The sequence below is a fragment of the Phytophthora sojae genome (genome assembly GCF_000149755.1).
Source record: "Phytophthora sojae unplaced genomic scaffold PHYSOscaffold_1, whole genome shotgun sequence".
Taxonomy (NCBI): Eukaryota; Oomycota; class Peronosporomycetes; order Peronosporales; family Peronosporaceae; genus Phytophthora; species Phytophthora sojae.
In genome coordinates this window covers 4,087,587-4,099,964 of record NW_009258115.1, presented here as the reverse complement: position 1 = coordinate 4,099,964, position 12,378 = coordinate 4,087,587, and the positions used below count along the sequence as shown (strand labels likewise).

General features: G+C 50.8%; 4 protein-coding genes across 4 annotated transcripts; 2 read left to right on the top strand and 2 right to left on the bottom strand.

Moving 5' to 3' along the window:
• Nucleotides 1-2,012: 2,012 nt before the first annotated feature.
• Nucleotides 2,013-2,345, top strand: PHYSODRAFT_469219 (hypothetical protein; the record flags this gene model as incomplete). The annotated part of the gene is made up of 1 exon (XM_009516638.1): nt 2,013-2,345. The coding sequence occupies one exon, from the start codon at nt 2,013-2,015 to the stop codon at nt 2,343-2,345; it is 333 nt and encodes a 110-aa protein (XP_009514933.1).
• A 1,255-nt stretch (nt 2,346-3,600) lies between these two features.
• PHYSODRAFT_308795 (hypothetical protein) lies at nt 3,601-4,397 on the bottom strand (the record flags this gene model as incomplete). The annotated part of the gene is made up of 4 exons (XM_009516637.1): nt 3,601-3,888; nt 3,937-4,098; nt 4,159-4,242; nt 4,374-4,397. 4 exons carry the CDS (start codon nt 4,395-4,397, stop codon nt 3,601-3,603), a joined length of 558 nt encoding a protein of 185 aa, XP_009514932.1.
• Nucleotides 4,398-6,261: 1,864 nt separating this feature from the next.
• On the top strand, nt 6,262-7,182 carry PHYSODRAFT_293431 (hypothetical protein; the record flags this gene model as incomplete). The annotated part of the gene is made up of 1 exon (XM_009516636.1): nt 6,262-7,182. The coding sequence occupies one exon, from the start codon at nt 6,262-6,264 to the stop codon at nt 7,180-7,182; it is 921 nt and encodes a 306-aa protein (XP_009514931.1).
• A 99-nt stretch (nt 7,183-7,281) lies between these two features.
• PHYSODRAFT_435779 (hypothetical protein) lies at nt 7,282-7,817 on the bottom strand (the record flags this gene model as incomplete). Its single annotated transcript, XM_009516635.1, has 2 exons — nt 7,282-7,437; nt 7,515-7,817. Coding segments are annotated over 2 exons (459 nt in total), but the record flags the coding sequence as incomplete, so codon positions are not given.
• Between the last annotated feature and the right edge of the window lie 4,561 nt (nt 7,818-12,378).

Here is a 12,378-nt window from a genome sequence, read left to right as displayed (position 1 = left end):
CTGATCAAAAACCTCTTTATTCTCTAAATGGTCGCCATTATTGGCGCCTCAACCCTCTAAATGGACGCCGTAGTAATTGGGGACCCGGGTGGTGGACCCGGGGGGTTTCGCAGTTCGAAGCTAGCTTGTACGGATACCCTTACAGGGAAACGATGTACTCGGGCATCCCCTGCGCCTGCTTCACAGCCGCAGCATCTGCCTACCTGGTAATCTACCACGGTACAACCAAGTGTACAAAGTTTGATCGCTTATTTTCAAAGGCATTGCCAGTTCATATACATGTATCGTCACTCCAACGAATTGGTACTTCAACGATTGGGTTTGACAAACCCACCGTGATGATTCTACCTCCTCCTGCTCGTCGAATGAGGGCTCCACGGATTTAGTTTTAACTTTAGTTCTTTGTAGTTAGTAGAACGGTTATCAACAGCGAGGTAATCAACGTAATTTCCTTCCTTCCTGCTACTGAAATGTGCGCTGATGCCCAGGCAGAATCCTTTATTGTTTAGATTGCAGTGTTGTGCTCGGAAACTTACAGGTGACGATAAAACAAAAAAAAATGTGCATTCGAATAATTAGCGCTGCCAGGATAACTGCTCAACCAAACTAGCAGGATAACCCGATGAAGCCAGCAATTTGTTTCAAGTTTGATGAGTTAAAACTGAGGTCTAGATTTCGATCGCGTGTAGGAGTAGGATACACCGGGTGTTCGTCCTTCGCTTTGACGATGTCCACCCGGTGCTTCCTCTCGCACAGGAAGCGCGGCGTACAGCAACAACGTAGGAGCATTCAAACTCTGTTTGATAAAACATGGTGCATATTTTGTCCAGGTCGCCTGAAGATTTAACAACAACAAAAAACTGTCAGCTTTGATTCGTCCAAGTGTGATATTGCCATTTATCAAGTACTAGGGCCCCGCGAAGGCTGGGATAGGAGGTTTTTGGGATAAACTCCTATATTACTTTTTTTACGACCCACAGTCATCTGCCCGGTCATTCGCCTCAACGGCCAAGATGCAAGATACGACTAGGCAGTAATTATACACAGTAATGAAACGAACCTTGCTCGAGATCTAGCTCGTGGAGAAATGAAAATGCTTGCATTTGTATGCTACTAAAGTCCTGTAGTAGTCCGTTCGATTCAATCATTCACTTTGCATCGCTCCATCCGATTCGGTATATGCTACTGACCCATACCGGTTCAAACTGCCCACGCTTTTGGGGGCCCAGTGCGGCACCGGGGTCATACCGGTTTCTGGAAATGTACCAGTTGGGTGTCAAGAGAGGTCTTATTTTGACTTGACGTACCACGGATATAATCCTATTTGGTCTGCGATAGCAGCACTAACGTTGCTTCCTATCCCAGTATTAATCTGAAGGTACTGTATGCATGTAGCAGTAGGATGATCTGAACTAATATCGGTAATAATGTACTTTGAACTTGTTTTGACAAGAACAGGATCATTCTACACCACCAGTTCGGTGGATCTCTGCGGGTCGTATTGTAGTCTCACACAAGACAAGCTTAAATCATCCTAGTCTTCATAGATAAATGCCTAAGCTAGTGCAGCTAGCCTTTAGCTTTTTTCCGGAGAAGACGTACCACCAGATGCAGCTCTTTTTGAGTCTCCGCTGAATGAATTCGTTCGTCACCGTATAGGACGTCACCGCATTGCCGGCGGATAGAGTTGGGTTCGGATTAAAAAAAAATTGTTGAACGAAAAAAATCGAGCTATACTTCCTATCTTGGATCGCACAACCTAGGACTTTAAGTAGTTTTTTGCGATGTTTTAGTGGAATGTTTTATCTATTGTAAAAACCGGACCGAATGTCCGCCTCCGCGAACCCCTTAATGCGTCCCGAGTGCTAAATAAATCATAGTCAAAACAACACGCATATCAGGGTATTAAAACGGGTTGAGAATAATAAATCTGAGTCTAAAAGCGATTTGAATCGGCTGGCTGACTGGCACTCCTCAAGATGCCTTCCGCCCACCAACTCTGCATACACCCCATGTATTCAACGGACTACAGGTGGCGCGCCGTCACGCTCCACTACGTCTACTCTGTCCCGTGCGAAATCGTCGGACGAGTGCTCGCTGTATCTGGCCGCGCAGTGCGGAGATGGTACGCCCAGTTCAAGTCAACCGGGCATGTTCTGGCCAAGACACCCGAAGAGCGCCCTGTATTCTTACCAGCGGTGGTCACGTACGTCTCGGAGTACGTAAAGGAGCACCCATGCCTCTACGTGGAGGAACTGCTGGAGGAAGTCAAGCGCCGTTTTCCGGATCAGCAAAAGGGTTTGTGTAACGGGGTTACACGCACAAGTGGCTACAGTCACTTGTAACTCTAACAGACACGACGTCTGTTAGAGGTTCGAAAGACTTTCTCGTCCTTGGTGTAGACACACCAAAGGCTACATACATTTAGGATCACCACGACGGGTGGTCCATAGAGACTTAGGATTCCTATTAGTTGAGAGCAGCATCTTTTAGCCAATGAGTGACATGCATAGCATTGGAATTCTGCCCTCCAGCCGGTGGCAGATTCCTAGTTTAGAATATTACACTTAGAGGAAGTCAGAAACATAAAACACAAATAGCAGTTCTCATCTTTTACCAAAACCCGCTACTTGGAGTCTTTATCTTGTTTAAAGTATACTCGTGGATCTCGAGTATACTTAACTCAAGTAAAAGAAACTTACGCTTCCTCATACACGTGCGCATACGTGTAAGCCGTAGTAGTGAGCCAAGGTAGGCCCATTACAGTTTGTCGGCAACGTGTCTTCTGCGGCTGCTCCGTTTCGAGCTGAAGTTGTCGCGCAAAGTGCTTGAACGGCGTGCACGAGAGGCGTTGCCGTTTGAGGTGGACACGTATCTGGCCAAGCTGCGATCGTTCTACAGCTACCCCGACCAGCTTGTGTTTCTTGACGAAACATCAAAGAACGGCTTAGATTCTATGCGGCGTTACGCGTGGTCTAAGAGGGGTGAGAAGGCAGTTGCACACGTGCCTTTCAAGCGCGGCAGTCATGTCTCTATTCTAGCTGCATGTGACGTGACGGGGTTTATCGCGTGGGAGACTACGCGCGGCACGTTTACGCGAAAGCGCTTCCATCGCGCGTTTGTACGTCAAGTCGTCCGTCATTTGAATCCGTGGCCTTTGCCCAGGTCGATCGTTGTGTTGGATAATGCCCGCATTCACACGTACAAGGAGCTGGAGGACGTCGTGCACCGATGCGGAGCTGTTTTTTTGTACCTGCCGCCGTACTGCCCTCACCTCAGCCCATCGAGGTGATGTTCGCCCGGTTGAAGCAATGGTTGGTTAGGCACGCCAACCTGGTGTTCCCGCTGTACCCCGAGCTGGTGTTGAAGGTGGCGATGCGGAGGTGCTTGACGTGCGAAGACCACGGAGCGAACTTGTTTCGACACTGCGGATACGCATCGAGTGGAGTGAATGTGGCGGCGTTTACTACAGATTAGCAAGGGGAGGCGGAGCGGAGGGGGATGGGGTGGGTGGGAGGAACGATTTAACCGAGCGTAGCGAGGCAGATTTAGAGGAATATGCATTGCTTAACAGTAAAAAGTATATAGTCTGCTCCTCGCTTAGTCGCTCTTGTGTTCGTCGTCCGAGACGTCTTCCTCAGGCTCCGCAGGTGGCTCAAATGACGAGAAGACCCCGCTGGCAAGTAAATTGTGGCTCGGAAGCGCCAACACGCGGCGCAGCTCAGCGACTTCGATCGTTAGCGGCATCTCAGTAGACCCGTTAAAGCGAACCGAGATAGTTTGGTGAGTAGGCTCTTCCAGAGCGGTTTCCTGCTCGCGCATAGCGTCTATATGCTGGGCTTGGGCAAATGTTGCCGTCTCGGGCACCGTGAGCTCGGTTCCTTCCGGCTGGCGGGCATGCGAAAACGACCAATGGGTTCGGGCAATCTAACCAACTTGGAGGTCGGAGCGCTGCTCCAGGAAGCTGTCGATCGTTCGTGCTGCCTCTTGTATGCGTGGGGCGGTCGCGCGTCGGGTCCCAGCTAAGTTGCTTTTAGGTTTTCGAGCTGCAAGTACAAACACCTCTATTTCAAACGGACCTGTATTCTTCGTGCGCCGCTGGTAGATAGAAAAGGAAGTCGCCACGAGCGATCCAAACGTCCCCTCCGATACAGAAACCCAGTCTCGTTGAGGTGCCCCCTGGCTTAGTTTCATGTAGATGCTGGGGTCGGAGCGAATAGTTTTCTTCCCGTAGGTACTGAGCTTGCTGCAACACGGTCTTCAACCTGCTTACAAAAGTCGCTGTAGCCATGTTCGCGCTCGTCAAATGAGAACACAGGCTTCTCGACAGGGACATTGGTTCGACTCGTCTTCGTAATTTCCCCGATTTAAACAGCGACACGCACGGGAGTCGGCATATTGGATAGTGGAGTTGTTAGCGCGGTGTCTGGTCGAATGCCGATCTCAAAGTGGGCATTCTGCGTTGCTGCCGTCTAAATGAAACCCCTGGTATAAATAGGCGTTCCTATTTAAGGCCACCAATCAGGGTACGGCGACGCTATTCTGGGTGAGTCGACCTAATAAGAAAAACCCAGGCTATTAAATCAGGGTATAAATCGATCGATTTACAATTGAAATGGGCAAAGCAGCCGGTTTCACAATAATCCATCCGGATTAATTCTAGTGAGTGTGGGGATTCACACAATATCAGCCCGCCGACAGTTTATGTCACGGCAAACTCAGTTGACCACACGATTTTCAATCTCTCTCTCTCTCTGAGAAATTATGCATGCAAAAGAAAATCTGTGTCTGAAAGAGGAGGATATAAGTTATGCCTCATAACAGATCGAATCGATAATTTTACCGCTAATGGAATGAGTAAGTACTATGTTGAGAGCTTTGAAGCTGCATGTACAGTAGCATAATACGATCCAGTGATGTGGCGGCACCAGTTGTGTCCAAGGTTAGCATCATTAGCACCGATGCCTCATATTGATCGAAAGAATACAATGCTTGCTAGTACACAATGCATTGTTCGTCGTAGTAGTCCGCTAATGCACAATACGTTGTTCGTCGTAGTAGTAGATGGAGCCCCACTTCCTCTGATGGCATCTGACATCAATCTACAGTAGAAGGAAAAAAAAAGAATAGATATCCATCAAAACCTGTAAGTGTCATTCAGACCGATTCGATCGATTGCTGTATGATGTTGTGTGAATGTTGTTTGACGTCATCCGCACGGGGTGAAGTGACGAATGTAGCGTGAATGTCGTTCAATGTCATCCAAAAACCTTCCCCAATCGACAGTTCTTCGAACTGCGAATAGATCCAAACTCATATATATTTTTCTCAATCACTTGCCTGCCTCCTCCCACGTATGCCATTGCTACCACTACTCCCGCCACAACAAATCGAGCGAAGAGAGAAATTTTATTTGGGATGCTAAGTTGGAACAAAGAGTTTGCAGTAACTAAATACTGATAAATAAGCTAGCCACAGTATTTTACAATCAGCGCAGCGTACATATATATTTTACGACAAACTAAAATATTATGATGTCGAGACAACTAGGGCTATGCAGTAGATACCAAGCAAAAGATAAAACTGCAGGCATGGTGGCAGGATATCGGGACAACAAATATTCCCATAACCTCACTGTATTGAAACTCACGTACAACCTGAGGGGATGCGATTCTGCTAATACCAATGAGAAGAAGGAGTAGGAACAGACAATACCGCGCCTACCGTTAGTTCTGTCTGTGTGAAGACGAAACAAAACAAGAGTACAAAAATGCTGGAGGGGTACCAGGTAAAGAAAGCCCTTGTACTGTGCACCGAACAGATGAAAATGTAGCCATTAGAAGTGTAGCCATTTCTTTATCTGATCAATTCTTTAACTGAAACACCGAGCGAACTAGGTGTCATTTATAGAGGTGTCACTGTACTGTGTTTTGGACGCCAAGTCGAGAATACATCTTCTGCCAGTAGTTCATTAATTTCTCACTCGTTGACGATAACCCGCGGCAAGTTCCATGCTCATCTCAATCACACGGTCTCTCACTCCTAACGTAGTGCTTGCTTCAATTCAATCACACCCAGTAGCCTTCAGCGCCTAAAAGTGACCTGCATCGCCATCGTACTGTCAGACAGCGCAAGACCCTTGCGTATGCAGCAGCTCAGCCCAAATTAGCGCAGTGTCTCATTGGTTGTTCTCGTGCACAAAGACGAAGATTCCAAGCCGAGTTGAAGACGAAAGAAAGCATTCTTACCCCCCCCCCCCCAATGCGCTTATTCACGCCGCCGCCGCCGCTGCTGCTGCTGGTCCTCCTCGAGCTGCTCGTTGCTCTATCGCTCGCTCTGCCCGAGGGCGATGACTCGGACGTGCCGTTCTCGCTCCGTTACGTCCCTGGCTTCTTCAAGCAGGGCACCGCGTCCGTTAAAGTTCCCGACTCCAACCCGGAGCATCTCGGGCTACTCGACAACGTCACGTGGGGAGACGTGGAAGCCTACATCAACGGCCGAGCCACGCAAGGCGTCCAAGTCAAGCTGTTCCTCTTCTTACGCCATGGAGAGGGCATCCACAATGTTGCGGAGGCCAAGTACGGCACCGAAGAGTGGGAACGATACTACCGCAAACTGGCCGAGTACACGGACGCAAAGCTGACGGCTCTAGGTGTGCAACAGGCCGAGAAAGCGTCAGAGAGACTCGATACAGAGCTCAAGAGGGGGCTCAAGATCGAGGAAGTCGTGGTCTCGCCCTTGGAGCGCACTCTGCACACGGCCATGATCGCGTACCGGAACCACAAGGGGATCCCCAAGCACTCGATGGAGTGGCCTCGTGAGACCATCGGCGTCTGCACGTGCGATATGCGAGGCACCATCTCGTCCAAGGCGCTGCAGTACCCAAGAATCGACTTCAGCGACGTCTGGAGCGACGCGGACCCGTGGTGGACGCCGGACCACCGCGAGACGGACTCGCACATCAACGACCGCGCGCGCGTCTTCCTGAACCGCGTCTTCTACGGCCACAAGGCCTCGCACCTCGGCGTGGTGACTCATAGTGGAATGACACACGCTGCCATGCGAGTCATCGGCCACCGCGAGTACAACGTCGCCACGGCCGAGATCGTCCCGTTCCTCCTGGAGGACACCAACTCCATGCACACGATTCCGTCGGTTTTATCCGGCAAAGGCAACAACTAAAAGGGCGCAAAGTAAATGCAGCAACCGACTTAAAACTGTTGTTTGAATGGAGAGAGAAGCAAGTCACTTGTCGATGTCGTCCACGAACGCCTTGGACCACTTGCGCACCGTCTTGTCCATGGCGGCGTCCACGAAGCTGTCGATGGGGTGGATGATCAACGGAATCACGCCCAAGCCGATGGCTGTAGGTGCCCAGCGTCGAACCACCGGCGAGCTCTTGGCCGCTCGCTGCACTGCGAACGAACTCATCGCCACCTGCAGAACCAACCGAAGGTCTCCGTTAAGTATCCATCGCCAATACATTGACCCCTACCATTCTACAGTCTTCTTACCACTCGGTTGATAGTGAAGCCGGGGATGATGACGCTGGCCATGGTCTGCCACGCCAGCGTGTCGATTGTGGCGTCGGCCACTACCGCGTTGCGCTTACGGGCCGAGACGCCCTCCGCCACAGCCTTCGAGTGGGCCTTGGAGGCCTTGTCGTAGGTGTCCCCCAAGACGTAGCCAAAGGCCACGAGGTAGGACGGCACTACCAGTCGAGGCACAATGGGGCGGAACGACTCGCCCAGCTCATTGGCGTACCCCAGGTAGCGCACCAACGAGTCGCGCCAAATGTCGGGCTCTTGCTGCTGGTCCTTCATGGCTTTGTGCCTTTTGCGTATAAGCTTAAACCGAAATTTGGTTTAATTTCGGACTTAATTTCGGACAGGTATTGAAGTCGTGACCTTTTGGTGGTCGTCACATGGCTACATTGTAACGGTTGCTTGCTGGTACGTGAGACTTTTGCGTCGACGATGGCGGAGGAGTCGACGGAGGCGCTCGCGAGGTCGCAGCTCGAGACTTTGTACAGACTGGGGATCCTCGAGCGCAGTTCCCACGACGTGGAGCAGGACCAACCGCGCCAGAATGCAGACAGTCGACTGAACCAGCGACACGAGGCCTTCCTCGCAGCGCTGCCCCCTCCAGCAGCTATCCACTCAATGAACACTAGACCTTCACCATTCTTTGCAGACGACTTGGACTCCAGCAGAGCTTACAGTGATGGTAGAAGCAGCGAGCATTACTCCGAAAGTAGCGGTGGAGTGCTGTCAAACTCGCTGCGGACGTCGAGATCTCATCGGCACAGCAACCTCCTCGCTCGACGGAGTAGATCTTCAAGTTCATCAGTATCCTCATCAAACTCACCGAATCCTGGGCCAGCGAAGCGAGACCGCCGCGCGCTTCGAATGTGGTTTCGGCAGTGGAGAATCTTCGTTCGAGGCCGTCGAGAGAAAACTCGACGTCGAGCAGCAGCGGACGTGCTCCTGAAGCAGAAAGTGATCACCAAGTGGGCTTGCTTTCTTAAGAAACGACAGTATGAACACGAGAAGAAACGCCTTCTTGACGCTTGGAAAATATCTCGAGCAATTTCCCTGTGGGCGCAATGGAAACAACGGCGTCGAGCGGTGCGACGATTGTTAGACGGAGGACGGAGTTCCTTCATGGGGAGATTGAGTCAGCAGCGAGTATGGCGGCGCTGGATTCATTTCTCGAAACGGAGACTGTGCGTGCGTAGCGTTTTACTTGAGCGGATTGGCTTCATCCATCGTCGGCTCCTTCGTGCCGTATGGACAGAGCTTCGAATCCACGCTTTCCGGTCTCGACAAACCCGTCAAACACTCGATCGATGCTTTCGAGGCATGCGTAAGCTCCAGGTAATCCAAGAACAACAACGTGTAACGTGTGCGCAGTACCAAGTAAAGGCGAATCTAGCGCGAAAGCGAGAGCTGCTTCGTCGATGGCGCACTTTCGCTCATTCACGTTGTCGCGATAAAAGGCTGGCGTGGAGGGTGCAGTTTGATGTGAGTCGGCGGAGGTTTTTCTTGTTGTGGTGTGAAGCTGCTTGTGTTGCTAACCGTATCGCACGATTGCGCGAGAAAATCACTCATCGAACGCTTCGTCAACACTTGATCACATGGAGAATTGTAACACAAGCGATTCATCATGGCGATCGAGTGATGGAAAGTCGAGATAAGGACATTCGGAAGATCTACTTCCAAGCGTTTAAAGACCAGACCAAATTCAGCGCCCATTGCAGACGTGTACAGGTAGCAGTAACTCACCGACGTCTATCCAGAGCTGTATTGTATCTGCACGTGTGGGCAATTGAGAGGAAACGCAGGGGTGACGGAATTCATCAAATACGGAGCAAGTGGCAAAACCGTCTACTGCGCTGCACCTGGGTAGAAGGCTGGCTCAGACTTCACCACAAGAGACGAACGCTTAATCATGCGTGGTTTACTCTCCAAGCCCGTCATTTCAAGGCTTGGAAGCGATTTCATCGGGCCCAACAGGATTATTACTTTCAAGAAGAGCGCGCTGAAGTGCTGCACTCCAAGTTTTGCTGCCAACGCAGCCTCATGAGCTGGAAAACGTACCGCACAATGCGGCTGGAACATCGACAACAACTCGTAAAGGCGCAAGAATGCTATCAGAGACGCTTGATGCAACGAGGAGTTGTTACTCTGTGGGGTGCAGTGTACCAAAATGCCCAGAACTCGCTACGGAGTCATCACCTCAGACAAAACCTGCGTATTTCCGCTAAGAAGCGCCACTTTCGAGCATGGCAAACACTAGCGCAATCGAAGCGACAAATGGCAGAGCGAGTGCACGTTCTACGGCAGAGCTCCACCTACCAGAGCTCTATCTGCAACCCGTCTCGACGAGCGTGGGATCGGTGGACAAGTTTTGTTTCTTTGTGTAAACTCCGCTACCGTTGTGATCAACGTTATCGGTTGCGTGTGAAGCGTCAAGTGTTGGTAAATTGGCACCAACAAGCACATTTAGAGGCCCGCTGTCGTGTATTTGGTTTGCGCAGAAGTATGAAGTCGGTGGAGAATCTGTTTGCCTGTTGGAAATCTCGGGTGGAAAAGTGGAGAAAAGTGGGTGTGATTTGTGAACTGGCCGAGCGGGTCTATGAGCGAAAGTTGTGTACTCGAGTCATGCGAGACTGGCGCCGCTGGTCCAGTTATCATCATCGTGTTCGTCTCTGTGGTAATTCTATACAGCGTGCACTCGAAACGAAGCTACAGGCGAATGCGTTTCTCGTATGGAATCAGACGTTTCATACTCGGCAGTGTTTCGCCAAGCTACGCCACGCCCGACAACAGCGTCACGTGCGACTATGCTTCAATAGCTGGCGCTGCTACTGTGCGCAGCAGAAGGCGTTTGCGCGCAAGTTGACGCATTTCAACCAGGTGTATGGGATGTATCCTAAAACGTCGATTGTAGCACGAATGTGGTGTCGTTGGAAGCAAGCTGCAGACCAAAGCAGGCGCGCGAGGGTATTGCACAGAAAGTATTTATTCGGCCAGGCTCGTCGGTGTTGGACACACTGGAGAATTTTCCACGCTGCATGCCGCGCTCTCCGAGTCTGGAGGCGCGTTGCAGTGGCAATGTCGAGCAGTAACAACAAACTTGGGATGCGCATCCGCTGCTTTCGGGAATCCCAATACCGCGCTCTTCAAAGAAGCACGATGGATGAGTGGAAGTGCTTGGTTCAAAGGAGAAGGAACCTTCAAGAACGGCAGTCGCTTTGGAAACATCAGCTGAATCGGGAGCTGGAAGGAGCACACTGGAGCTCGCAACAAGCCACTCGATTTCATTTGAATAGTTGGTTTCGGAGGTGGCGTACCGCCCACAGCGAAGACAGCAATCTTGCCCTGGACTATTATCACACTCGACTGCTCCGAATAGTGATGCTGTCGTGGTGGAAAACTACCATCCATTCCAAGCAAGAACGGGTGCTAGTACAGGCACAGCAAACCATCGGCAAGCTCTCATACTATCATCCGCAACAGCAAGCCTATATGGCTCAAGCCCACCACTCCGGAAAGCAAACGCAGGGGAGAAAAGTTCCAAAGAGGAAAGCGAAGGTGGTGGTCCCAAGAAATACTGCTCATGTGAAAGCGGAATCTATGAGAAACATGCGCCGGATGCTGGACCCAACCGAAAGCCAAAGTTACTCTAGACTTTACGAGGAAGGCGGCAGAGAGATCTCATTCGCAGCGCCAAGCAAGCAGGATGTTGATGCTGCGCCTGCTGTGAAGCCTCACTACCAAAATTGTAGTCGACCTGCGGTACAGGTACAACCGAACACGTTGAAGACAGACCTTCGTGTAAACATAGAAAAACGCAAGATTATCGTTGCGGACCACGATATCGGGAACTATGCGGTGAGGACATCTGGCGAATCACTGCAACAACAAAGCGGGGCTACTCGGAGTAACCAAGAACAACCACGACCTCCCCACCCCGAAGACTCTCACCTAGACATGCAACGCCAGCTCCAGCAGAATCGTCTCGCAGCGTTCGAGCTCCAAAGCAACTCGCTTAGAAGTCAGTCGATAGAGGCCGACAATGAGCTCCCGTTGTTTGATGACGAGGAGCTGAAACTCGTAGCTGATGGTTTTAACCGTCGGGTACGCTACGCAGACCTTGATCATGCCCCTGAACAAGCCGTAGGTGTCGCTTCAAGTCTTCACCACGAACGAACTGTGAATAAGGGAAATTCCTATGACCAGCAGAGTGGATGGGTTTACCCAGACACAAGCAAACGTGAACCACAGTACACCGCGCTCGGTGACACTAAGCGGGGAGAGTATCGTGCTGTCCCAACCGCTCCAACGATGTTTGAGCCATCGCAGAGCTTGGCTCCAAGTATCACAAGCAGCTATGGAGAACGACAAGACAAACGTCGCGTCATCAAACCTCGCTCCGCAGCTCACAAGGCTCGAGTTAAGGTTGTCCGTTCAAGCGAAGCCGAAGAAAGACCGCTGGCTGACATTCTCGCTTTATCCGACGGCAGCGGACCAAAACTTTCAGCTGACGAAGGACCCACTGATGCAGATATACGCAGTGAGAGCGAAACTGAGTGGGATAGCTCAGTGATCCGAAAAATCGTCGGATCTTACGTCGATTCTATCGTGACAAATGGCGATGCTGATAGCAATAATGATGGCAGGGTGAAGAAGAAACAAACGAGGCTGCGTACCTTTTTTCGACTGGTTCGAGATCTGGCGCTGTTTCAGAATGATTTCTACATCGACGAGATGAGCAAAATCTACGACGCCAACTTTAAAGGAGAGTTCATTGCTGACAAGCGTGAAGAACAAGCAAGACTTGAGCTATTTCTCGAACAAGTTGTGGAAAATCACC